Below are 27,678 nucleotides of genomic sequence, written 5' to 3' on the forward strand. Positions count from 1 at the left end.
GGAGCATTGGAAGTAGGCCCTGCCCACTTCTCTGCCTTGCTGAAGGTGTTCAGGCATCTCCTCTACCTGTACAGCAATTACCTTAGCAGTTAAGCACTCCTACTGAAGAAACACATCAAGAACTGAAATAAATCCAAAAATCTGACAGCAAACAAACCCACCGTTGAAAGGAGAAGGTCCCAGCCTGGCTCCTCTGTCCTGCAATCCTATCCCAGCACGAGTAACACTGCATGTGGCACTCTGACCTTATGGACAGCTAATTCAGGCTCCTAACCCAGCAGGAAAACAGCTGCTTTCTAATTTTCCTTTGCTTCTTACCGGGTGACTAGGTGTAGTGCAGATTCAAATATACACTCTCGTCAGTGCAAGGCAGTAAGACATAGGAGGAGGTTCCACACAAGCTGAGGCATGTAACCAGCCTGGTGTGAGGAGGCTGGAAGTGGTGACTTCTGGGTGCTAAATGCCTTGAAATACTTGGTTGACTTCGATGCATGCATATACAAGAGCCACAGCCTCTTACAGCTCTCTCATTGTTATCTAGAAAGTCTGTTACGTGTCGTGCACTATGCCTGGATACATTCATTCCTTGTAGGTTAATGGGCTGTTTTAGAGTTGAATTGTGATCCAAAAGATTGAGCACACACACATCTGACATCTTGCACATACACCATTAGGCGGTTATCGTGTTCCTTAGAGCATCTTAAGCTCTCCTGAACGTCACTCAGTCTTTGCTGCTAGTTCCACCACCAACGAGTTTTGATTATATGCTGGGTCTTCATTTAGGCCTCTGGTTGTTGCAGAGAAAGAAATTTGCTTTGTTTGTTAGGCTGGTCACTGTGCTGGACTGTTCCCAGCTCCTCCAGACATCATCTTTGCATGGAAAAACTGTTAGCTCCCAGTAACCGTCCAAACTTACTAACGGTATCTAAGGACTGTGAAAAATCCCCCCATCTTCCCTGGAACACCGTCCACATGTAAATGACAGGATATTCAGGTTCCCTTTTGGGAAACCAAGCAGTGGTGCAAGCTGCCTTCCCTTCTCCAGTCTTTCACAATCTCTGCCCTTCTCAACTTCTTCATCCCCAAGAGCTACTCAGTCCAACCCCAGATTTGAGTGAGACCAAGCACAGAGGGAAAGACTTAGAAGGTCTGGTCCACTTTCTTTCTTCTACATGCTCCATCATGCTCTCATGTCCCAGCTCTGAGAGCAGCAGCAGCTGGGCTCAAGAAAGAATAATTTTGTCTGAAAGAGTCTAGCAGAAGAAAATAGCAGTCAGAAAAGTGACCATCACCAAACCTGTGCAGCTATTCTGAGCTCAGAGGAGCCTCTTAAGACAGTACAGAGAAGCAGAAGGTGTACACTGCAAATGGAGCCAGGAGGTAGACCTGTCTACTCAGTGACAACAGCATAATTGGAGATTTTAAGCTGGAAGACCAGAGCTAGTCCTGAATACAACACTACCAACCAGTGACAGGTCAGCTGTGGGTCTGCATGGGAGACTGCTGCAGCCTGATCCCAGGAATAGCCAGCTACTGAACCATAAGCTGGACTATTTTTCAGTTTAAATCAAATTAAATGCTTCTTAAATGGATGGTTTAAAAATTCTCTCCCGTTCCCCTAGTGACTGGCCTGGTGGGGGGAGCCGAGATACTGTTTCCTCATTCCTGGGAGTTCACTGCTTGGACTCACCACTCCTTAGCTGGGTTCAGTTATTTAAGCAAGACAGCCTGGGAGAATGCATCGTGTGAAAGACAGGGGCTGTGCTGCACACTGTGTGCAACCTTCAGGCAGTTGGTCTTTGGCTCGTCTTTGTAAGTGTGGTGACCATGGCATCCCAAGGCCAGGTGATGTTCTGGAGGTACGGTATAATCTGTGTCTGCTTTGGGAGTGAGAGGAGGGAGGGAGCTGCTTCTTCCAATCCGCTTGATTGTATCACACTGCTGCCAGGAGCTATCTAGAGACCAGTTCTTTGCAGCTTGACCCTATACTGCATTCTCCGAGGCTACTTAAATACCAGAATAGCTTCTTTTCTACTATCAGGAAGGCAGTGCATCTGTTGGACACTCATGCACAGGTTGTCAATTGCACCCAGAATGCAGATGGACGTCCCAGAAACTGCATGGGTGGAATATATACCATCTTGAGGTGAATGCTGCTGTAGACTGGGGCAGTGATGGCTTGAGGAAGGCTCTGCATGCCTGCTCTGGTAGGTTGGGGTATCCTAGGCTTGAGGAAGGTTCCACATTCCTGCTGTTGAGCCACAAACAAACTGCATCTCTTCACCTCAGGTATGAGCTCTTCCAAGCTGGATGAAGGCAGAGGTTCCACCGAGGTGTATGAGACACTTGCACTTGGATTTATTCTGTAGGAAAGGCTTCAGCTGTTCAGAGTGTGTCCCATGCATGCTGAGCAGCAGCTGGGAGCAGGATGGTCTGTGCAGAAGCCATGCTCCATCTTTCTCACATCCCCTTGGTTTGGGCAGCTTGCAATAGTGGATATCAACGTGCTGCTCATGCATGACTTGGGGTGTGGGGTCTCAGTGCTCTCTGCTCACCTCCCTGAGGAACTGTTCCCTCATCAGTGAGGACGACCTGGTTTGATAGGGAAGGGTTGTACTCATGCACCAGGGGATGCAGTCAGGAGAACTCTGCATTGGGGGAAGAACCTGGGGCTCCTCTCCTTCCACCACACGATCCTCTACCTTTGATGAAGAGCATTCACAGCAACGCTTGTCATACCACAGTCCTGCACCTCACCAGAACACCTCACTTCAGGTCTGTCACTTTCCTGCCTCCACCTCCTTCCTACCAGCAGCTCTGCAGACATACGCCAGGTGTAAGGGAGGTAGGCTGCATGGTAATGGTGTTCTTTTTTCCCCAAATAGCATGACCACTGTCATTATCATCCTAGCTGCCGTGATTGCCTTGATCATCGGGTTTGGTATTTCAGGTATGTGACCACTTGCATTCCTTGCTGGTGCCAGGGGGTGACACAATCCTGCCCTGGCATCCGTAGCCTCCATCGTGAGGTGTGATCCTGTGTGGAAGGGCCATCCACCAGCTTTTAGTTAAGACTTCATTTATAATGATTGTGTGCAAGATGGCAAAGAAAGTGGCACAGGTGACTTCTGTTCTGACATTTCTCAGCAAAGTATCACTCCATGGCATTAAACTACAGCCTAGCTCTTGCATAGCTCTTAAAGTACAGAAAAAGGGAAAAAACCACTTGGCTTGTTTAGCTTGGAAAAGAGAAGGCTCCAGGGAGATTTCATTGTGGCCTTCCAGTACTTGAAGGGAGCATATAAACAGGAGGGGGAATGGCTGTTTACAAGGGTGGATAGTGACAGGACAAGGGGGAATGGTTTTAAACTGAGACAGGAGAGGTTTAAGTGAGATATTAGGAGGAAGTTTTTCACACAGAGGGTGGTGACACACTGGAACAGGTTGCCCAAGGAGGTTGCGGATGCCCCATCCCTGGAAGCATTCAAGGCCAGGCTGGATGTGGCTCTGAGCAGCCTGGTCTGGTGGTTGGTGACCCTGCACATAGCAGGGGGGTTGAAACTAGATGATCATTGCGGTCCTTTTCAACTCAGGCCATTCTATGATTCTGTGATTTAAGAAGCCACCTACAAGGCGTTGCCAGCTACACTTGAGACCAGACTTGCCTATGAGGCAGTGGTGGAGTTCCCAGAGCATGGACACTGGTCCATGCTGCAAGGGACATGAGTTGTCACGGTGACAACTCTAGGGCCCTGCTTCCCTGCATGGCAGCAAGTATGGAAGATGGATCCTTTCTGAGAGGTGTCTCAGAAAGGACAAAGCAAAGCATGGCTTGAACCTGCTGAATTTTCAGGACTGGTGATTTCTCAAAATTCAGTGATTTTTTTCCCCTCATTGAGGCTCTGTACTGTGCTCTTTGGAGACTGTGAGATCCCGTGTGGATTAAATAACACAGAGATTTACACACACAGGATTTCCAAGAAGATTTGTCATAGGCATGAATGAGCTTGGCTGATCAGGCTGAATTCCAGTTGACCCAGTAAGTGAATTCTTGACCTCTGCTTTCACAGCAGAATTAAAGGCACTTTTTTTTTTTTTTTTTGTGTGTGTGTGTGTGTGTGTGTGTTATTGTTATCTTGGGTTCTGGCAACTGAAACGTTTACTTTTTTATGCTGCTGAAGAAAGGGGTGCATAAGTGTGGAGCAGCCTGTGCTGATGGGGATTTGACACTGTGTTAGCAGGAATTGTCCCAGGACCCAGAGCCCCAAAGCCAAACATGCAGAAAATCCTGAAGACCCCGTTCTCCCTCTCACAGATGGGAAGTCTCTTCAAATTGGAACTGGCCTGATCTCTCTCTGCACTTCATGCCACCGTGCCTTCTCCTTGCAGGGAAGCGCTCCATCAACGTCACTGCCTTGACGTCACCTGGGAACATTGGCCAGAGTGGCCTCCTGGGCTGCACCTTTGAGCCTGACATCTGGATGGGCAGCATAGTGATTCGGTGGGCAAAAGTTGGAGTGGCTGGATTGGTTCATGAGTTCCGAGGAGGGAAGGACCACCTGCAAGAGCAAGATGTGGTGTTTCAAGGCCGCACAGCCATTTTTGCAGACCAGGTGATCGGTGGAAATGCTTCCCTTGAGCTGAGAGATGTGCAGCTGTCTGACGCTGGTACCTACAGGTGCTCCGTCACCACATCCCGAGGGAGTGGAGCAGCAGTGCTGCAGTACCAGACAGGAGGTGAGGAAATGCTGTCTGGGGATACAGAAAAGAAACTCACGCTGTGAAACATAGGATGATGTGGCCAGGTCTGGCCACTAGAACAGGTTGCCCAGAGGAAAAGCCACCTGGACGTTGTCCTGGGCAGCTTACTTTAGATGTTTCTGCTTGAGCAGGAGTTGGGCAAAGTGGACCCATCTGGCAGTCACCATGGTGCTCTTCACACCTGAGTAGGACAGTCTGATGGTGGTTGTGTCGATCTTTTCCCTGAGATGCTGTTTCAGTGAAAGCAGACTTGGTGAAGGAATAACATGTGTTCAGAAGGGGGGCAAAGCCCAGCGTCAGCTGAGCTGAAAACTTCTTGTGAAGTCTGAAATGTTATTTTTGTGAAAGGCCAAACTGGGTTGTGTGGGTGTGCTGTTTCCTTTATTCCATGGCATGACAGAAGCTGAAAGCTGACACAATTTTTTCCCACCTCTATAAAGTCCTGAAGGACATAAAGTGCTGCTTGGCTCTGCCAAGGCTTTTGATCATGCTCCAAACTGAATATCCAGAGCTGGAAAAAATAATATGCATAAGAGGATAAGAAGAGGGTTTTTTTGGCTTTCCAGAGGTGTTGATGGCCTTACTCTCTCTTTCCATATCCTTGCTCCAGAGGAGGGAGATTTCTATTTTAATACTTCTATGCATTTTTTGTTTCTTACATTCACCACATGCAGTTTACTAGCTAATCATCTGTCTATGAAAAACCCCTATTTTTAGAATGCATGAGCTAAATGGTCTCAGAAAGACCCAGATTTTATGCCTGTTAAAGATAAAAGTGTTTTTTTTCCTTTCTCTCATACCTTAAGATATATCTCCAGCCAGAACTGTTGCATAGTAAAAATTTATCCTGTTTTTATAATTTTTACACCTTTAAAACATGATTATCAAAGCAACAAACAACGTATCTCATAATTACCTGAAGCATTACATATTTGCTAGATTTAACCATTCACCTTGTTATGTAGGGGATTTTGTTTCTCTGGCTGGCTTTTAGCAGCACCTCTGAAGTTCCCACATGTCCCTTGAGCTCAGGGCTTGGCAGACAACATGGGTCCATGACTTCCCAGGGGAACTTTATAAGGCAGACAAGAGAATTTTTGGAAATCAGGGGAAAAAAGGCTTTCATGGCTCTACAAGTCTTGAAGAGTTGGTCCTCCAGGAGATGTCTGGAGGTTACTTTACACACTTGGTTTGAGACAAACCTTGGAGAAGCAGCCACTTCTGAACGCCATACATCATTTCAGCAACCAGGAGCCTGTCTTGGGACAGAGTTGACACTGCAGGAATGGCTGGCCAATATTGTTTTACACAGTTCCTAGGTTCCTCCCAAAAGCCTGCTTTCAACCTTGTTGCCGTGTGCAGCACTTTCCCAAGCAGTGGAGTAAGGCTGTTTGTTTCACAGACCCCACTATCCTGCAGTTCCAAGAATCAAAGAATGGCTAATACTTACCCTTCCTTGAAAGGGAAATACAGTGAAGACACAGAGATGTATTTTTCTAGTAGACCAAGGCTAACATGAAGTGTTACTGATGTTTTTGGTTTTGAAACACAGCTGTGTTTGCACTAGGCTTTAAATGTCCATTTGAGAGGGTCGGTGCAAGTTCCACAGCTCTGGCTATCTAACCCCAGCCCCAGCAGATCCAAGTGGAGCTGCATACGGCTGCAGTCCTGCTTAGCATCAGAGCCACAGCAGGGGGCTGTGTTTGTCGGTCACGCTCCTCCCATCCATCATCCCTCTCCCCCAGCCTGTGATAACACCATCAATTTTGGCACTGAGAGTAGATTCCTCTCAGCCCTACAGTGGCCGGTGCAGCCATGCTCACTGCCGTTCCAGCTGTAGAAGGCTGGATGTTTGGCAGACACAGGCAACCTCAGCCTCCTGGGCTGTGTGTCCAGGACAAGCTCAGATGGAACAAGCAGAATTACTTAAAAAACACTAAAGCTGTGCCATGACCTCAGCAGATCTTATCAAACTGGAGCACCTTATCACAAGGAGACTTTGCTCCTCTATAGACATACCTCTTCAGCCCAGTTTGTAAGAAGTCTGCCTGAGCCCATGTTTTTTGGCCACATTCAGCACTGAGATGTGAGATGTGAGGAACATCTGGCATGGCAAGCAAGTAGGGCCCAGTTCTCAGATGTTTACCTTTCTGACTCTCCTTGCTTCCCTCCCCAAGCCTTCAGCACCCCTAGGGTCCACGTGCAGACCAGTAGCAGTGGGAACACATTGCACTGCGAAGCGCCACGGTGGTTCCCTCAGCCCACCGTACACTGGACAGCATACAGCAACACTGGGAAGTGCCTGCCTCATGCTGCCAACACCAGCTATGAGCTGAACTCTGAGAATATCACTGTGAAAGTGGTTTCCTTTCTGGGCAACATTACAGCCAACGCCACGTACACCTGTGTGATTGAAAACAGCATTGCCAAGGCTACAGGGAACATCAAAGTGACAGGTAGAGATCAACAGCACCCAGAGACCATGGGCACAGTTCAGTCAGTGTGTGGTGTGCAATGGGGGATCCTGCAGCACTTCCTCCTCTGTCCTGATGAGAGGTTTTGGGAAAGGAGGAGAAGGTAGGGACCACTGATTGCTTTCCTGTGCTGGATTCAAAATAGCAGAACATTATTTAGCATATTTGGTAGATGAGGTCCCGTGGTGTGCTCAGCCCAGAGCAGAGGAGCTGAAGGGAGGCCTGATGGTGGCTGCAGCTCCTCACAGGGAGCGGAGGGGCAGCGCTGAGCTCTGCTCTGTGTGACAGCGACAGGGCCCGAGGGAACGGCATGGAGCTGTGCCATGGGAGGGCAGCTGGGGGTTAGGGACAGGGTCTGCACCACAGGGCGGTGGGCACAGCCCCGAGTGCCAGAGTTCAAGGAGTGTTTGGACACCATTCTGACATAGGGTTTGGATTTTGGGCGGTGCTGTGTGGAGTCAGGAATCGGACTCAGTGATCCTTGTGGATCCCTTCCAACTAGAGATATTCTATGGTTCTGCAATATTTGCCAGTATTCCCTTTTCTCAATTACCAGACCCCCAGTCCTGTCAGATTGAGGCCGTAGATTGCATGAAATCTGGCCCTAATCCAGGCTCCTCTCTCTCTCTGAGGTAATGGAATTAACCTGTGTTTTGTTCTGCTATTTCAGTCCTTCCTCGTGGTTAATGATTCCTCCTTTGACACAGAGACAGAAATGCCAGGGGTGGACACAGTTTATAGAAACACATTCCTTTGTATCTTAACAACAAAAGCAACAAAACGAACAAAAAACCAGGACCAAAACACTGAAACCTCAAACCAAAACCTCCAACCTTTGTCTCTTTCTTTAGCCACTTCAGCTTAGATAACTACATTTGTAACAAACCAACTGGCCTTTAGCTGTTCCTAATATCAATGTCTCTGCCTCCAGCCCATTCCCTTTATTTAGAAGTACTTATTCACAGCAAAGCAAACTTTCAAAAAAAAACTCAGCTGGAATTTGTGGTGTTTGATCCTCTTCACTCATATCTTTGACAGGTGCTTAACTACTGGCAATCTTCTATTGCATATAAGACTAAAAACATATATGTATATTTCCAAGCTGAGTATGGAAGCTTTGTGCTTGTATTTTCAGTTAGATGTCTCAATTATTCTGAACACCGTACAGAAGGGAACTCATTGGATACTTGACTTCAGCTCTGATATGTCAGGCTAATAGATGTCACAGAATCCTTTTTTTTTTTTCATTTATTTATTTTCTTACTCATCCCTATCTCCCCTAATTCAGAAACCATTCAGGATCTTGCTTCTGTAAAACTAGTATACACAATCAGTTTTCAGAATAATTGAACAGTACAGAACATCCCCATTGAAAGGGACCTCTAAGGATCACTGAGTCCAACATCTGGCTCTACCCACAATCACCCAAAACTCAAACCCTTTGTCTGAGAGCTCTGTCCAAACACTCCTTGAACTTGGTTATTAGTTTGTGTTCTACATGGAAAGGGTTATGGTTCTTCTGCAGTAAGGGCTTTATTACAGGGTGGTCCAGCAAGAGGTAGAGTCTATCAGCATTCAGAAAAGCTAGGAGCAATAGGTCTACTCTCTAATTTTGCTTTTTTTGCCGTGTTCTCCAATCTCCAATTCTCCAAGCCTCCTCTCACTATTCATCTGCTACAGATTTCAACATTACAACGGAGACCAGCTTGCACATGGTGAACCTGAACACGGAGTCAGTGTCTTCCTCCCTTCCAGCCTGTCATTGGATGCTCCTGCTTCCCATGTGTCTGCTGTCAATATAGAACATCTGGAAATGCTGTTGGACAAGGAGGTAAGCTTCAAAAGAGAAACTGATAAGCATACACCCTATATACACATTAGAGGCTATGAATCTCTAATACAGTTCACTTCTGCAAGGCCATGTTGACGACTTCCTCTACCCCCTGAGAAGTAGCACAAACCGTGCTTGCACTCATTTTACTCGGATAATCCTACTGCACTGGTGTGGTACCTACAGTAAACACTACTTACTGTGGACACCTTGAACAGGGCTATAAGGAGCTGCCAGCCTGAGCACTCCCATTTAGATTGAGGAGCACCGGGGCCATCACAAAGCGTAGGTCAACTGCCTTCAGGATTCATCAGTTTTGGGTGTGGGGCTCAAGAGGTAAACTGATGATGGAGAGCTACCAAAATAAATAAATAAATAAATCAGCTAAAATGAACATCTCTGTCCTTCCATGCAGAACAGTCACTACAGATACAGATAGATGGCAGGGCATACTTCGTGCTCTCCTTCATCTTGAGCTGAGAGACAGGAAGTGCCACAAAATGAAGCCAGTTGTTCCTTTGTATTTCTTGTCCCTGCCAACAACAGGATATTTTGATTTCAGAAAGAGATTAATTGTGGCAGCGCAGATGACTAAATAATGAGGAGGAAAAGAGGGAGATTAGCGCAACTGGAAAGTTCCAGTTCAGAATTAAACCCAGTTCTTCAACAGTTTCAACTATATAGGGAAAATCTGCCTTATTGTTTTTAAATAGGTCTCTTATCTGTCACTTCCTATCTACTGCTGTAGCATTGTCTGTAACTAGACTAACCCATTTCACAGGATACTTTCAGTGGTACTTTCTAATCAGATTTTGACCTGTTCATCTTAGGTCAACATTTCTTTAGGATAAGAAAATTTTCTTTCTTTTTTTTTTTTTTTTTCTTTTTCTTTTTTTTTTTTTTTTCTCCTTGGGAAGATGGGCAAGCTTCAGCAAAACCTTTACCTTTTCTGAGAAAGCACCTACTGGAAAAAAAGGCTACTGTGGCAAAACTCAAAAGATCTTTCCTTTCTTCTTTCTGTGACCTCCCTTAGGATGGAGTCTCAGAACTTTATTGAGCAGCAGCATTTGTCAGGTCTTGGGAACTCATGCTTTGGTCTAGAAGTGGCGAGCAGACCTTGAGATTGAAGATACTTTCCACACGCTCAGTAAAACCATCACCTGAAAATTAATATAAGGCTCAAACTAAGGGGGAAGGGGAAAACGCAGGAGGAAACAATGAGCAAATAAAACCCCAAATTCTATTTGAGGAGCTGCTCAAATAGGCACTACACACTGAGTAAGGTGGGGAAGTAATTCTGGGTTGAATTTATTAAGCTATACAAGTACAGAACGCTCAATTATTGCTTCAAGCAGATGGAAGTGGAATCTCTTCAAATGGCATTGTGCCAGTGAGGCTGCTGTGCCACTACAGATACAGGCACATAGCATTACATTTTCCCCAACTTACTAATCAGCAGCAGATGGACAAGCCTGGAGTGTACTGTGAACTCGTATCATAGCTCTCTGCATTCCTCACTACCAGCCCCAAATAATGTTCAGGCTGCAGTAATGCTTAAGCTGCAAAACAATGCTTGCATAGTACTGTTAGTGCCATGATTTAGTCTCCAAACAGTAAATTGTTTATTTCTCTTTTCTTCGAGGAAGGAAGTGCTTTAAAAACATTTTAATCATTTCAAACACGTTAAGGAGAATTTCCCCTAAGGAAACTACACACTTTTCCATGAAGATAGTGAATGAACTGCAAAATGCCGTCTCTGGCTCATAAATTAATCTACATTCTGACTCAGTTCCCCATATAGCAAGTAAAATGGTATTAAAATAGATATTGTTATTTAAACTGCAATGTGATAGCTGTATTTACTAGATACTGCCTCATAAAAAACACATTATATGCCCTAGGCCCAGAGCAATGGCTCCCACGTAGGAGATAAATGAACGTTTCTTCCTTGAAGCATAGCCTGCAATGGCTGGTGGCAATGGTCCAGTTCAAGAATTCCATTAGTCATGTTCAGCTTCTTGGTTACAGTCTTCATGTTGTGCTCACAGGCCTGTGCTCCCACTGGAAAGGAGGAAAGAGGGGAAAAAAACCCCCTTCCAATTCCAGTAGGCATTTCCATAATTCATTTCCCACTGGGAAATATGTTAAGTAGTGGTTCCCACTTGGCAGTGAGCAGACATCCTCTTGATCCTCTCTCTGTTCAGACAGCATAAGGCTTTTTGTCCTACTTCTTCCACATTCAGGCACAACAGGCTCTGTCGAGGTCTCACTTGTGACACAAACTCCACTTCACCGCACCGAAAATTTCTCACTTGCACTGGAGCTGAAGGGGAAGGACACAACACTTAATTGCTCAGTACGTGGCTCCTATGTTCTAGCACACTTCCCTCTCCCCTTCTGTGGGAGGGAAAGCCTTGCAGCAGCTGCTTGGCATCTCCTAAACCACAAAGGACAGGAAGATTAACAAATACAGGAGGAAACAGACATTTTATGTTGTGAATTGCTGTGGACAATATGCTGCTGCTGAGCTGTGCACACTGCTGCTGCACTGAGCTTTGTATCTTTTCTTATCATCAGCAATCTGGCCTTACAGCGTTACACACTATCCCAAAGACAGTGTCAACAGCAGAGCATCTTTTGGTGAGCCTAACAAATCAGCCTCTGCATGCCTGGACCCACACCCACATGCTAGGTGTTAGCACAGGGGCTTGAAGAGAACATCCCTTTAAATGAGTAACTGCACAGCTGAGGCAGCATGAGCTCAGACATCACTACCCATGAATTTAAAATCCTTCCGTGCTTCAATTTCTGTGGCCATGGTGAGATTTCCAGACCTATGCTTAATTCTACCTTCTGTCTCGCCTAAGGCCAATTCTGCCTGCTGTCTCGCCTAAGGCCAAAAGCCACTTTGTTTGTAAGCAACTCTGGCCTTCTAGGCCACAAGGAGACACTGCTGGCAAATGGCCAACCTGTTGTCCACCACGACACCCAGGTACTTCTCTACAGAGCTCCTTCCCATGAGGTCAGCACCTAACCTCTACTGATGCACGCTATTTTTCCTCCCCAGGTGTAGGACTCTATATTTGCCCTTGTTGAACCTCACCAAGTTCCTCTCTGGCCAACTCTCCAGTCTGATACCTTTGAACAATTACTATACTGGCTAGATGATATATTTTCCACTTAAAACTTGAACAGAAGTATTCCGAGTTTGTCACCACAATACTAAGGATGATTCAATACTATTTTTATATGCTTTTGTGTAAAGTAAAAACAGTAAGTGTCAATTTATACAACAATATTAATGTACTCTCTCTGTATTTTTTGCATCCATGGAAATTCCTTGGAAATCCTCCAAAGATCTTGTTCTGTGGGCAGAAAGGGCATTCCCCAGAATGGTGAAACAGCTTCTAGCTTCCTTCCCACACCCATTATTACAAAAGCCAACAGTGTTTGCTCACCAGGCTGCAGGACTTTGGAGGGCTTCCTGTCTAGGCTGAAATCCAGCAGAATAGGTCGAGAGATGAGAGAACTCCTGCAGAGGTTCCTTAAGTAGCAAGCAATGGGATCCTCCAGTTCTTCTACACACTGAGGAAGGAAAAGGTGTGTTGTCAGTACATGTGTGGAGGGGGCAGGGAGCCCCTGGAACACCCACAGCAAAGGGAAATCCAGTCCCACTGAGAGTCACACCCTGCATGCAGCAGTCCCTGCCTGAATAACCCACTCACCCCAGTCCCAGTAGCTTCCCCATACTGAATAAACAGGCTGCCTCTGCTCTGCACACAGCTTTGCACAGCTTCCCACTCGAGAAGGCTCAGGCCCAGCATTGCTGCCACGTGCTGGTTCCTGCACAGCACCAAAGCTTCACCTGTCCCATCCTCCACCAGCACCCTATGGAGAGAGCAGGCAGATGAACAAGTGGAGAGAGGTTAGGACAACACCTTGCCCCTTCACAAAAATCACATTCCAGACAACAAGTCCCAGTAAAGAGAGGTTTGTCTACATCTGGGAAGACACGAGGAATCTCAACTCCTATCTTCACTATTCTGACCACATCCCATCCACGACTGGCCTATCCCCTCCTGTATCACGCAATTTGTTCCCTCCTACCCACCTCTTCCCATATCCAGCCTCTACAGTGCTTACCGTGCACTGGCTTGCCTCACTCCAGTGTGTGATGGACATGGTGGACTGTGTCGGGTGCACTTCCCCTGAAGGAAGAGTAAAGCTATAGCTATGTATGGGTGGCTACAAGAGAGAAGGTGAATGGCCACTGTTTCTTTTAATTCCCCTAACTAACTATGCAAAGGAATAAAGAACCTCACTGTATTTTCAGTGGGTGCCTTGAGAAAAGTTTTTCTTGAGAAGAAGAAACATACTGCAAGGTGATACACCTCGAGAGCAGTGCACAGTGCATGGCAGGAATCTCCCCTGAAAGTCCTCACTTTACCCCTGCTCCTTGCTGCAAACCTGCCTGATACCAGATGCGTACTTCTTGTCATTTTGATCCTTTTCCAAAATGCAAGTATTTTTCAGACACTACAATAAAGGGTTCTAGGATTAGATAGGAACTTATTTCTTCTACATAGTAGCATAAAATATATGAGTAGAAAGTCTGCAGGCCTCCTGCCAGATTCTCTCTGGAAGCTTCCATACCTCTTTGAAGATGCTGCTGCAAAGAGAGCAAACCCACTGCAAGGAGAGGGTCAACACACAGGACACATGGCACAAAATCCGTGCCTGGGGCAGGGTTTGTAGGTGACGTTGCAAGTTGGATATGAACACCAGCGAAGGGGATGAGGCTCTTCCTGCACAACTAGAAGAAACAGGACCATGCGAAACTTGGAACAGGGAAATCTTTTTCAGGACAGTGAGAGGTGGGAACAGAACCTGGACTCACCTGGAGGTAAAAAGTTGGTGAGAAGCTGGGAGAGACAGGATGGTCACACAGCTGGAGGCAATGTATGTGCAGTAAACATTATGGAATCTGCAATATGAGAGCGTAGATGTCAGAAACAGCTCATAGAAAACAAATGGCTTGTTGTTTTTATTTTTTTTTTCCCCTAGGGTGGCTGGTCTGGTAATCTGACATGGTAAGAATGTCATTTGTAGTAAGGGTTGGGGCCTTAGGCAGGTGTGGACAAGGGATAAACCCAAAAAAGAGGGGAGATCATTTCAAAGAAAGGCAGGGAGGTCAGATCCAGTCCAGGACCAGAGCAGAGCTCAGGGTACCTTGAGATTTTGCGTTCCAAGTTCTGAAAGAGGATCTTGGCTCCAGGTAGCAAACCCCTGAGATGCTGCAGATAGGTTGCAGCAATGTAAATGTCCAGAACAACAGGGGAGCCTGCAGCAGCTGAAATGCTGAGCTTCACGCTGTGATCACTGGCCAGCAGACTCCCTGGGAAAGCACAGAAAAACACACATCATGAGCTCAAACACATCATGAGCTTAGTCTGCCACTTAGCTGAATTTGCTGCAGATGTTTTCCTCGCATCACAACAAGGCTACTGTTCTACCTCAAATGTTTTCCAGGCAGTCTTACCTTTCTGCTTTTTAAGGCTGAGAGTCGCAGATGGCTTCTCATTCTTAGGAGAAGCACACAGGGTCCTCTCTACTATCTCTCCAGAGAAAGAAACAAGGGAACCTCTGAAACTGAGAGCAGACCAGAATTGTTGGATTTCTGTCTTGGAAGACGAAGGGAGTGGAAAAAATCCTGATCCAAAGATTGCAACAACAAAGGACAGGGTGAAGAGAAGTGCTGTTACTTAAGTCTGGCTTCAGGGGAGCTTACCCCTGGGCACCCCACTACTACATTTACAGCAGCTTGCTGCAGCCTACCACACCCAAGAACAAGAGGTCTCTGAAGTCACTTCTGCTTTTCCAGACATGGGAGAATTGAAAAGGAGAGAGACATCCTAGCTTACCCTTCTGTTTAGCTCCATTATTTTTCTTAGAAGAAGAAGCCAAGCAGGGGAAAACTCAACTTACCGTAAGGTGCTGGTGAATATTTCAGTGCATGTGCAGATTAAACGTGCTTTGAAAAGAAAAGCTTCTTACCTCATTATTTACTTAAGCAAGTTAAACAAACAAAAAACCCAAACCCCACAAACTTCACACATTTACCCCCATTTACCCTGCTGCGCCTGTTTCTACTTTTGACAAGAATTTAGCATAGGTTTTCGGCACCTACTCCACACCAGCAGTTAGCTCAAACTTTTTCTGGACACCATTTTGCAGCTTTGTAACCTGCAATCCCTTTAAGCTTTGATAAACAAGATAGGTTCACAGTCTGGGCTATTTGCACACAAAAATATTTCCAAACAATATCTCTAGAGCAGCAAATTCATTATTCATTAATTATTCATTTTTAACATTGTACTGTCTCCAATAATGACCAACACTACCTCGTTCCCTAAGGCAGTCACATCAAGTATAGGGCAGACCAACAAACCTGTTGCTAAGTATTTCTGGAATGGAGGAAATTCTCTGGTCCATGCCCGTCAGCGCTGCCTTGGCTGCCAGCTAGAAATGACAGAGACACAGACTTGGTTTCAATTTATAGCAGCCAAAGCAGTAGAGACAAGTTTTGCATGCTTAGAGTTACTTTACATCAAACAACTGACGGTTCCTTCTCAGATTAATTCCAAGGCAGGAAAATATGAGGCCCAGCAGTAATCTTTTATGGGGCTCATCTTCTGTCTTGTTAACAAGAGATTCTATATCAACAATTTTCTGAGCTAATTCTGGAGAGAACAGGAAGTCAGCCATGATAGCCCAGAGCAGTAAAGTTGCTGCAGTACCTGGCACTCAATTGGGAAGGAAAACCACGTCTCATGCTGTAAGTGCCAGTTATCTTGGACAGGCAGGCATAAGGGGCAGGATGGCCTGCCTAGGAACTCTGCTGGCACAGGTGGAAAACTGAGCTTGTCAAACACTTCTAAGTCCTGAAAGAAGAGTCATAATGCAAAGAAAATTATTATCAAAGGAAGATGAAAGCAAAAGAGGACTGATAAGGAACAATAATTTGAAGAAAAAAAAATTCACTGAACTCAAAGCTCTGAGAGTTTTAACTAAACACAGCATTGAGGCAGTTACTTGGCAAGACAGATGAGAATTCTACACCTTGCAAAAAACTTAGTCACTGACACTTCATCTCCCATATACAATTTAGCAAAACTCCTCCAATGGGAAACTGTAAGATAACCTTTCCCTTACCGAGCAGTGGGGCACAATGAAGCGATACAACCCATCCAGATGCAGAAATGGAAACCATTGCAATGACTTCCCCATAAAAAGCAGTAGTGCCTGGTGGGAGATGGGGAGAAAAAGAGAAAAAGTGATGAGAAATGTTAGGAAAAAAGTGAAAAATGAAAAGCACACCAAAAGTGGAGCAGGTCCAGCAGATGATTGACTAGCAAATTTAGCACCATCAAGGACAAGGTGAGGTGAATATATTTACAGGATATTGATGGCGAGGAGATTGAACTCCCTTACAGTGGCAGAAGGAAGTTACCTGCATAAACACACTCTTCTACTCGACAAAAATCACCCTCCCATTGATTAGAAATCTAGATCTGTAAATTACCACTGCCAGTTGTATCAAACCACCCACTGAAGCCCACTGCTGCCTCACCTCTTGCCGTGTCATGCCCTCTCCTCCATCACGGCCGGCCTCCTCTAGCTCAGGCAGACTCTTGGTCTCTCTGGGGTGGCTCCACAGCTGAGGTCTGCCCAGCCACAGCACCGTGGCTTGAAAACTGCGCTGTGGTTCTTGTTCTTCTCCACCTCCTTCTCTGAGTAGCTGGTAGTTGCGCAACATAAGCCCCTCTTTCTGGGTAACCAAGAATAGGTGTGAAACACAGCCAGTTCTTCCAGTGCTGCTCTGGCCCCTCTGACAGCCCTCATCTCTGCCAGGATCTGGCTTGGGATCCTCCAATTTCAGCACTTTTGCCTCTGGGGTTTCCAGATCAGATGTCGAGCTGCCATCATTCTTTTTCCTCAAAGAGGTGGTATTGTTACTCCGAGGATCTTTCTGGATTTGTCCTTCCACCGAATGGAGAACCTGAACATCCTCAAAGTAGAACTGCACATAGATACTGAAATGACAAATGGTAGCAATTAAATCTTCTGCTCCTGACAGGTAGCTGTCTAAAACAAGCAACTATCTGGAAGTGAGTGCTCAGCGGGTATTCAAAAGAGAAGCAGGAAAGGGTGAAATAGAGGGCAGCTACCAGGCTGGATGTATTTGGAACAAAATAGACATGGTGGATTTGTTTCCAATAAAGATCTTGTTCCCGTAACTAGCAAAGGACTTCAGCACCAAAATACTATGCCAACATGCAGTTTTACCATAATCCAAAATGGCATGGAACTGCAGAGTAATGATTTTACTACGGCACCGAATAAAGGAACCCACCTGGTTTTTTTCTCTCTCACATGCTCTGAATTTTCTAGCTGCTCCCAGGAGGGAAAATCACTCTGAATGAACCTCTCCACTACAAGTTGATAGTTCTCCACCTGCAAGAGTGATCCTGCAAACACAACAGAGAAAGGAATTGAGCTAATGAAAGGAGAACATAAAAAGAGCAAGCTCAATTTCCTCATTTTAAAGTCATGAGGAGAGGCAGTGACATTCCAGCATCTTCACACCAAGTCTTTTTTTCCTTGTTTTGGAGCTGGATGGCAGAACACCACAATTTCAGCACCTTGAAATTTAGTTCTGTGGAACGTACCTATGAGAGCTGTATTGGCAAAGGGGGTACCATCCCTATGGGAAATCACACAGGGAAGTGTGCCACTGCTGTCCTGCAGCTGGAGGGAACTTCTCCTGGAGGAGACTCGCAGCACACCTAGTAGGATCTGCATGAGAAAGGAAGATGTAAAGAGTATCAAACGCTTCCCATATTCGAAAACTAGAAATCTGCGTGCGTGGCAGCAGCCCAAATTCAGGCTGTATTCAACACAACACAGGTAAGAAAATCAGCATCATTCCCAAGCAAAAGGAACAGGCTCTCATCTGAGTGGGCAAAAGACAGTGGCTGTGCTGGAAGACATTAGGAGAATTGGGAGCTCTCAGGGTGCAGACAGTAAAGAGAACTAGGCACTTACCAGCTGGGGCTGGAAACTTCCTGCTGAGAATGTGCAGTAGGACCAGGCCAGCCTGCGATTCAGCTCTTGGGTGCCCATGTGTTGTGCCTCTAAAGGGGAGAGCAGCTGGGATGGACAGAAGCCTTCCCAGCCCTTCTGTTCTGCTACACGACCCAGTGCTGACAGAGATGGGACCTGGTATGGGGGATCCAGGGTCAAATACTAAGGGGAAAAAAAAAAGATCAACAGTTTCTTCCCATCAGATAAACTAAAAACAGTTCACAGTGCATTTACCTTCTGCAGGGGACAGTGATGCATTTTTGCTAGAATTTCTTGATAAATATCTCTTGTTTCCCTTCTGTCTGGTACCACAGCTTGCAGAACTGGAACAAGGAATTTCTCTGCAGGTCCAGGGTCTCGGTATTTAGAGCTAAGCAACAGTCGGTGGTGCCCAAAGAAACAAGAAAACCTGAAAAATTTTAAAGCAGTTAGAAGCAGTAGCACTCCCAATTCTAAAGTGGGTTTTGCATGTAAGTCAGGAATTTTTTCTGCTTGTTACCAGTGAATGCGCTGTGCAGGATAAGAATTAAGGAGACTGTAAAAAGAATGCAAAGTGGTTAAAAAAGGAACATTTAAAAGTGATGCAGATTGATGTCAGGCAAGCAGAAAAGGAACAAAAAGCCAGGAGAAATAGACAGACTGGTAACATCTCAAGACTCGAATGAATGAAAAACCCACATAAAGAAAATCTCCTTGTAAGTTACACAAATGGATCTTCATGTATTTTAACTAAACTTGATATATTTATTCATGTTAGGTATACTTGGTTTTCTTTAACAGGATGCAAAAGTCACAAGACAGAACAAAATAACCACAGATTGCTCTTGTTCTGATAGTTTCTTTGTGTTCGGATCTTTTCAGAAGGATACCTCATCACTCTGAACGCCCACAAGTGATCACACTGCCAGTCAAAATAGTTTTAATAACAAAAGATGAAATCAAGTAAAAAGAGATAGTGACTAAATCACTGGAACAACTTTCAGGCAGTGGCTGACTTAGTAATTACAAGTGGAAAACATAATAAAAAAATGAAACTGATAGCTAGCAACATTCTGGGAACAGAACTAAAGCTGTTTTATTGGAAAGCATGGCAAAAATTCCACAGACATAAGTGTGTGGGAAAATCTGCTAAAACAAAGTTTCTCCAACAAGTGCTCACACTACTGATAATACTGAGCAGTTGCTGCTGCTCTTGTAAGGAGCTAGGAAATAAGAGCCTTTGTATCATCTGTAATCTGGCTGTAGAAGCAATTTCCAGCTTCAGCCTCAGTGCTCAAGTTCATTTGCCAAGCAAATCAGATTGGAAGCACTCATCCTTACACTGCTTCCATATTCCAGAACAAAGTTTCATAGGTGGGGACAGGTCAACACATGCTCTGGAGCACTGCAGCTTATGGAAAGCAGTGGGCTTACTGTACATGCACTTGAAAAATACACATGAGTTCTTCATTAGAGCAACTACAAGGTACAAGCTTCACTAGATGTGGAATCCAGATAAACAGCTTAAGCCAATAAACCAGACACAATTGCTGCTGCCATTAGTCTCCAAGCAAATAAGCTTTGTGAACCTTAGGTCTGGAAGATGCTCAGGTAGCTTACAAAGCACATCTGCACACCGTCTGACTTCAGAACTGTCCTTACCTCTCCTTAAATGTCTCCAGAAGGCTCACCAGCCAGAGGTAGAGTGGCATACCAAGATTATAGCAGAAGAGCAGGTGTAGGTAGAGATTTCTTGAAGTGACTGGTGGGTGGTAAGGAGTGCTGAGCCTTGAAAAACTCCTCAGCAAGACAGTGCTGTTCAAACAAGCGCCAAGTACAATGAAAGGAGAGGATACCAGAGGCTTCTGTAGGAGGTGGACATCGATGAGCTGAGATAAAACAGACACTGAGACTTAATGGAGAAGTACAGTTTGCCTCTGCTCTCCCAAACCATCACCTCACTCTAAACCCTTTTTCACTCTGCTGGACTGTCTGTGAACTCAGTAGTCCTAAAAGACCTGGCACTGCTTAAGGAAGAATCAAATAATTAGCATTTCAACTTTCACGACCAAGTTTGTTAAGCAAAATCCCTGATTTTGTTTCAAGGACTTGTTGAAAAACTTCCAGTGTTCCTGCAGCCTTTTGTTGACCCACACACACTTGCAAGCCATCCCTGGGGGCATAAGTATTTTTCATTGAATGCTTTAAGTTTTGGTAGCAGGGAGGCTACAGGGATGGCCTCTGTGAGCAAAGCCCAGCTGCCACCTCAAGTCAGGTAACAGCCAGCTCCAGTTGGCTCCAAAAATGACCCACTGCTGGCCAGAGCTGAGTCATGAGCAGTGCTGATTGTGAAGAAAAAATGCTGCACAGCAATGGCTGGGGAAAGGAGTGAGAAAACGTGAAAGAAACAGCCCTGCAGACACCCAGGTTTTTGCAGGAGGGTAGAAGGTGCTGCAGGAGCAGAGCAGAATTTCTCTGCAGCCTGAGGAGAGCCCCATGATGGAGCAGGCTGTCCCCCTGCAGCCCACAGGCACCACGCAGAGCAAATCTCCATGTGCAGCCTATGGAAGAACCCACGGTGTAGCAGTGGATGTGGCCTGAAGGAGGCCACAGCCCATGGAGAGCCCCCACAAAAGTAGTGTTTCAAGAACTGCTGCCCTTAAGAAGTATTCCAAGCTCCTGGATTTTCCCATCCAGGAAGTATTTCCCATCCTCCTGGAGAACTCAGGGGCAGGAACTGAGGGAAAAAGAGGCAGAAGAGTCAGAAGCAATAGAGTAAAGTTGAGTCTGGGAAGAACAGAGGAAAGGTAGGTGGTCTGAGTTTCGTTTTTCTTTCTCAGTGTCTTGCTCTATTCTTCACTGGTAACAAACTAAGCTTCCTCACTTTGAGTCTGTTCTGCCTGTGATGATGAGTGATCTCCCTCTCAACTCAAAAGCTTTTTTTCCCCCCATATTATTTAATTCCTCTGTCTGCCTTAAGAGAAGTACTAGAGCAGTCTGGTTGATGGTTGACCAAGATCAACCCTACTGTACTTCATAAGTCTCTCAACTTTACCTCCACACATGCTCCTGGTCGGATTCCACGTGCAGAGTTCAACAACTGCTGGTAAGCAAGGCACAAGCAGACTTTGTTATCGAGCTCATAAAGACCAGCTTGGGCATTGAGTATTTTGGTGACAGTTCCCTACATAAAAAGCGAACAGAAAGTTATGTGAGTTTATTCCAGAATGTAAGAGACTCATAGGCCTGAGCGAAAAGAAAATAAATTCATCATGACAATGAGATCTTGCTAGACCACGAGTAGATAAAAGCTAATGCTACGAATCCTTACCACATATGAGATGATCTTGGTCTCTTTGATTGATCCTGGCCACTCTTCAGCGCTCAGCTCTGAGGAGTCATTGAAATGCTCTGTGGTCTCAAGTGAAGCTGACAGAGAGGATTCTTCTTGCCAAGAACTGTCCAATGCCTGCTCCTTTACCTTCTCTGCACAGTAAGGCAGAAGGCAGGAAGTAACACTGGTGACAAACATCCTTTGCCCAGATTTCTTCAGGCTGGATATACTCAGGCCTGTTATTGTGTATCTGTGGCCCAACTGGAGGGTATGGTACCACGCCAGCTGGTTGGGCTTCTGGAGCAGAGAGACCAAGAGTGACATCAGCATCTCTTCCACTGGAAAAATATTCTTCCCACATGAAAAACTTTCCTTTTGAGAGGATCACCTCATCCTTTTGCAAAAGAGTGGTATCTACAAGGCGTTCAGGGGAACTACAATTGTAGTAGGGAGGAAGGTTGTATTTCTTTAGCAGGAAATAGCAATAGACTTATCTATGAGGGCTGCTCTAAAAGTAATGCCTTCTATTTTATTATGTTGGCCCCCAATGTCAGAGAAGGCTGAGCCTTCTCACCAACGTTCTGTTACACATTGTTGCTGTGCAACAGATGGCAGCAGAGGGGCAGTCTGACAGAATGGAGTCTGACAGAAACGTGTATGAAGCAAAGGTGTGTCAGTGAATTCTTCCACGTGGAAAAATGGCCCCCATTGACACTCATTGATGCTTGGACAGCTATGGAGACCAAGCAGTGCATGTGAACACAGAGGCAGTGGGTGGTTGTTTCAGCAGCAGTGATGGCAACAGTGGGTCACCTCTGCTGGTGCAGATTTTGACCTGCGTGGCATGGAGGCTCTTGTTCATCACTGGCAAAAATGCACAGCTAATGGTGGTGACTATGTTGAAAGAGTGTTTTGTATCTAAGAACTAATTCTATCAAACAGTGTTATTGTACTCTCTGTATCTGCAGTACTTTCCAAGGAAATAAATAGGAGGCATTACTTTTAAAGCAATCTATGCATAAGGATTATTGTAGGCTATGTGAAATTAAAAAAAAAAAAAAAGCATCAGTAGTTTTTAGTAGGAGAAATAAATCACATTGAAAGGAAAAGGCCAAGCTTTGAAAAATTGATTAACCAACACATATGTGAATATAGATGGCAAATTTTGGGGCAAAATTACAAGGACTTACCTTCACCAGAACAGGGACCCAAACAACTGAGGTGAAGCACTTCAGAAATAGAAAGAAGAATGTCTTCTGGTGAATACAAAGGAGAGGGCTGAGTCTGGACAATTCACCTGCCACACTGAGCTTTGATCTTTTCTTACAAGGAATCCTAGAAAGCAATTGAGGAAGCAAAGAAAAATCAGTCAAGGACTCAGAAATATCCCAAAAACAAGATACACAAATATGTAGAATGCACTTTTCTAGAAATAATGGATCTAACAAAATAATGCTGATCATCTGTCAGAGAGTTTTTTGAAACAAACTTGTCAACAAAATTATTACTTCAATTTTTATATACCAAATCACTTCAACACTTTAAAAAACCATAGTATTTGAAGACAACAAAGCTGTTACAAAGATTCATGTTCCAAGACAAGAGTCAGATTATAAGAATCTTTGCTGCAAACAAGAAGCTAATCATAGGTCCAAGTAGGGGATAAAAAAGTCACAAGCAATCCTTTAGCAGAAAACTGAACTCAGTTTTTGCAGGTCCATACCAGTGGTATGCATTAATTTTATATTGAAAAGTAACTCTAGATTCTAATAATAATTCTTCTTCACTATAGGCTAAAAAAAAGAAAAAAAGCAGTGCTAATCAAAATAATGAACAGTAAAAAGTTCAGTGAAAGTTCTTTTGAATGTTTTCTTCTCATGCTTTTTTTATAGTATCAAAATATACCAGGAATAATTTCTCTTATTCTTGCAAAATTAAAGTTTAAAATTTCAAGTCAACTCCTGTAAAATAGTTTATTAATGAAAAGTAGCATTATTATACAACTTTTACTTCCATCACTCACTGTCCTGCTTCCACCTATGGCAGAGGCTTAACACAGTGCTTCCTAAGCCAAATGCTTTTCACAGTACCTGAGAAACAAGAGCAGCAGCACTACCATGCAGTTGGCCATGCTTGGTGTTTACCTGGAGACAAGGAGTGGCTCAGCCAACGCTGGGTAGATGACTGGAATGGTCTCAGACACTTCCTTTCGGAGGCGATTTACTGGCACTGGATCCACCAGGATTTCTATGTATCCTGCTGCACTGTGGTCAGTCTGTGGTATATATGCCCAGCTTGGGAAAAGGAACAGTGACTCCAGCCACTGCAGTTCAAAATGCAGCAGCTAAGGCAAAAGACAGTGAAAAAAAAAGCCTGAGATGAATTAAGTTACCTTTTCTCAGCATTATTTACAAAGTTAATCTACTAATTTGCCCTTGCACAAGCATCATAAATTCTTATTCTACTTCTGGGCTTCATTATTAAACGAGAGCAATGTCTTCTGTCCACTTCTCTGTCTTGCACAGACAACTTCTGGCCTTCCAGACACAAATCTGGAGACTTGCTGAGCTCTACACCTAGCATTTCCTGGATTACACATATTCCTTTGCAGTAAAGTCATAAATCACTGTAAGACTTCATTATTTCCAGACTGTTTTTCTAGAATTCTCATCTCCTTTCTTTTCCCCTGTGTTTTCAGTTAGAAGTTGATACCAATACAACTAATGCACTTTTTTGCCTAGTCTTCACCTCCCTGGAAGGCACAACCTCACTGCTCCTTCATTCCCATTCTATCAGTTACTTTGTATTTACTCCCTTCCCATAAATTTTAGAGAACTTTTCATCCAGTACCACTGTCACACAGCTTATTATTTCCTGAAAGCATGTCATCAATGCATCAATGAACGACCAGTATAGCTCTCCAGAAAGTTATTTCTGCTCAACAAACACAGGATACTGCTATGACCTCCATGTCTGAGGCCACCTCATGCAGTTCAAGGTGTAACAGAACTGTACATTAAACTTACTCATCTCTTTAATCCATGACAGTAGAATCGATTTTTGCTCTCCTAGCAATGACAAATTTGACATGTTCTGTCTGTTCTTTCTCTGGGAAGAGAATCTGATCTGAACCTGCTGTTCTCCTGCTTTTTACAAAGATGTATTTCTTTTCTCAGTACAGACTCTGGCAAACCATCTGAAATCTGCGGTGTTCTGCAATACTGCCCCAGAAGGGGAAATAAACACAGAATCCCTCGGGCCAAAGACATACCTCACACGGAATTATCCCAGTATTGTCTTTCACATAGAGACAACCATCTTTGTCCTCTTGCCTTCCATCGGTTAAATAGCCAACCAAGATCAGGTAAGCCCTTGGCAAAGAGCTGTGCATGGGTAAAGCACCTCGCCCTTGGTGAGCCCATTCTTTAAATCTGTTAGTGCTCCAGGCTAGGTGGCTGCAGCACGGAGTACGCTGTTGATGCGTTAGGTCAGAGATGGAGATGAAACTGGAGGGAAAGAAAAAAAAAAAAGAAAAGCAAGAACACAGAAGGATGAACTCAGTCTGCAAAGTTGGGGGATTACAGTGATCAGTGCAATGGATAAAGCCTGGCTAAGTCAGCAGAGCCTCAGCTTCTGGCATGGTTTGATATCATACGGCAAGAATCAACCCACCCACTGGCACTTATTAAGAATCTCTCACATCTCAGCTGATGTGTCAGTTCTGCCTGAACATCCCCTCTGAAAACAGAGACAGAAGGCTTGCTTAAAATATTAACTGAGAGTAAAAGAACATGTTTTCAAGTACACCAGTGCATGCAGCCCTGAATCTTTCTGCCTAAATTCTTGGCTTTGGCGGGGTGGAAGAAATACTGTCAGATAACCACCACAATTGAGGCTGATCCAAGCTATCACACTTAGACTGACCACAGTACTGAATATGGGAGAACAAGACAGCATCCTCACAGGAATCTAAGCTTTTCAGAGTTTATGCAACACAATAGTATTCATCATCACTGTTTACATCCTGGCTGTCTATGCTGGAGAACAAAAGTCCTTTGTCTGCACTAAGGTCAAAGAACTACTACAAACTGGTTCCCATCTTGTGATTTTGATAGCTGTTTCCACTGAGGTTAGCCGACAATGTTAGGTTGTGAAACAGTGGCTGAATTCACAACACCCACTTGCTCAGTAGCAGGAAATAATCTAACTCGGAGAATATGAATTTGAAGAATTTCACATGATTAGTCAGGTATCAAAGGTTCAAAGCCAGAAACGAATCTAGACAAGTGATGGGTCAGAATAAGCTATAAACTGTACTCACATAAAAAAAAAGAATCAAAAGAGATAAATATATGCAAGTACTTGTTTATTTGACAGGAACCTGAACTGGAAATGGATTATCTGAAAAAGATATAAGTAAACTGCTGCATCTTCAGCAACAGAGCAAAGCTGGGATTAATACTGATGCCTATGATCTACAAGGAGAACACAGTGCTGCCCCTGATTCCATTACATATACTGATTATTTTCTGGGAGAAATCAATACAACAGCAGTACACTGGATCCTGGTTGTCATATACAGCTATCTCCTGGACCCTACGATGCTCTAAAGCTTGACAGCTAGCTGTGCGCAAAGCTCACTCACAAACAAACAGCCCACTGACCTTACACAAGCCAGGGGCTTTAACAGATATTCCCTCAACACAGGTTGGAGCTGGAGTGAAATAGATTCGAGTGTGCTGGACCTTCTTGTCTAAATCCCTCTCAGCACAATGAGGGCGATGAGGTGCTAGCACAGGCTGCTCAAAGAATCACAGAATCATAGAATCGCTCAGGTTGGAAAAGACCTTCAAGATCATCGAGTCCAACCACAACCTAACCATACTACCCTAACTCTAACAACCCACCGCTAAATCATGTCCCTGAGCACCACATCCAAACGGTTTTTAAACACATCCAGGGATGGTGACTCAACCACCTGCCTGGGGAGCCTATTCCAGTGTTTAACAACCCTTTCTGTAAAGAATTATTTCCTGATATCCAACCTAAACTTCCCCTGGTGCAACTTGAGGCCATTTCCCCTCGTCCTGTCACCTGTCACCAGTGAGAAGAGACCAGCCACACTCTCACTGTAAGCACCTTTCAGATATTGGAAAAGAGCAATAACGTCTCCCCTCGGCCTTCTTTTCTCCATTCTGAACAGCCCCAGTTCCTTCAGTCTCTAAGAAAGAGAAGATATGGGTGCCCCATCCTTGAAGGCATTCACAACGAGGTTGGATGGGGCCCCTGGGCAGCCTGAACCGGTGGCTGGCAGCCCTGCCCGTGGCAGGCGGGTTTGGATGGGCTTTGAGGTCTCTTCCAACCCATCCTATGACTCTAAGCTGCAGATTTTCATGACAGTAAGCACCCTAAAGCCCTTCACCATTTAAAGCCAGGACACCCCTATCCTGAATTGCTCATTTGTGAGATCCCACTCTCGAGGGCGACCCTCACCTGGCTGAACTGAAGGAGGCCGAGCCCGAGCAGCCCGGTGGGATCGAGCCCTGCAGCCGCGGCGCAGCGCAGCAGCCGTTTCCCGGCGAGATGCCCCACTTTGCCGGCACCCGAGCCTGCCGCAGACTGGCGGATGCGCCGCTCAGTCATACCGCAAGCGCCACGGGGGCGCGGCAAAGCCAAGGCGAGGCGTGCGGTTACCAGCCCTCAACACCCCTCCTACACCCGGCATCCGGAGAGGCCTTAGCTCAGCAGCGGGACCCCAGCCCAGCCCAGCTCCGCTCCGCTCCGCTCCCCCCGGCCCCGTAAGGCAGCCGCGACGGCCCGTCCACCTTACCTGTAGCCCAGCGGCAGGTCCCCGCCGCCCGCGCTCCTCACGCACCTCAGCACCGCGTCCAGTGGCGGCAGCTCCGTCCCGCCAGGCCCCGGGCTGGCTGGGAGCGCCCGAAGGGCAAACTCCCGAGCTGTCTGCAGCCACCGCTGCTCCTAGGGAGAAACAGAAACACGGGGCTTCAGCGCGGGGAGGCGAAGGGAGGCGGGCCCGCAACCCGCGGGGAACTCACCGCCGCGCTGGGCTCCGCCATGACAGCGTCGCCACAGCAACACGCCGGGCCGCGTGCCTGCCGGTCTCCGCCCCCTCTCTCCTTCTGGCCAATCACCGC

General features: G+C 45.5%; 2 protein-coding genes across 10 annotated transcripts; one reads left to right on the top strand and one right to left on the bottom strand.

The window, feature by feature from the left end:
* The first annotated feature begins 402 nt into the window (after positions 1–402).
* Positions 403–12,362, top strand: VTCN1 (V-set domain containing T cell activation inhibitor 1). 8 transcript variants are annotated; one of them, XM_085236565.1, is made up of 6 exons: positions 427–1,859; positions 2,886–2,950; positions 4,316–4,737; positions 6,939–7,217; positions 8,916–9,066; positions 9,153–12,362. In XM_085236565.1, the coding sequence occupies exons 1-5, from the start codon at positions 1,737–1,739 to the stop codon at positions 9,035–9,037; spliced, it is 1,011 nt and encodes a 336-aa protein (XP_085092691.1). In that variant the 5' UTR covers positions 427–1,736; the 3' UTR covers positions 9,038–9,066; positions 9,153–12,362. The 8 variants fall into 8 exon arrangements, with proteins under 8 accessions (XP_085092714.1, XP_085092691.1, XP_085092724.1 ...); XM_085236560.1 differs by having other exon boundaries at positions 428–1,859; positions 12,134–12,362; XM_085236598.1 differs by having other exon boundaries at positions 4,390–4,737; positions 8,889–12,362.
* CTC1 (CST telomere replication complex component 1) lies at positions 10,665–27,678 on the bottom strand. Of its 2 annotated transcripts, XM_085236542.1 has the most exons (24): positions 27,580–27,678; positions 27,354–27,502; positions 24,795–25,029; positions 23,668–23,867; positions 22,714–22,858; positions 21,521–21,820; positions 21,245–21,373; positions 19,852–20,078; positions 18,445–18,619; positions 18,172–18,372; positions 17,796–17,922; positions 17,480–17,594; positions 16,697–17,159; positions 16,279–16,368; positions 15,864–16,007; positions 15,515–15,585; positions 14,606–14,715; positions 14,296–14,461; positions 13,964–14,050; positions 13,720–13,879; positions 13,210–13,274; positions 12,792–12,954; positions 12,525–12,651; positions 10,665–11,389 (listed from the first exon to the last, which is right to left on the bottom strand). In XM_085236542.1, the coding sequence occupies exons 1-24, from the start codon at positions 27,598–27,600 to the stop codon at positions 11,211–11,213; spliced, it is 3,849 nt and encodes a 1,282-aa protein (XP_085092668.1). In that variant the 5' UTR covers positions 27,601–27,678; the 3' UTR covers positions 10,665–11,210. The 2 variants fall into 2 exon arrangements, with proteins under 2 accessions (XP_085092668.1, XP_085092674.1); XM_085236548.1 differs by lacking the exons at positions 10,665–11,389; positions 12,525–12,651; positions 13,210–13,274 and having other exon boundaries at positions 12,809–12,954.

The sequence above is a fragment of the Meleagris gallopavo genome, chromosome 1 (assembly GCF_905368555.1).
Source record: "Meleagris gallopavo chromosome 1, MGAL_WU_HG_1.1, whole genome shotgun sequence".
Classification (NCBI taxonomy): domain Eukaryota; kingdom Metazoa; phylum Chordata; class Aves; order Galliformes; family Phasianidae; genus Meleagris; species Meleagris gallopavo.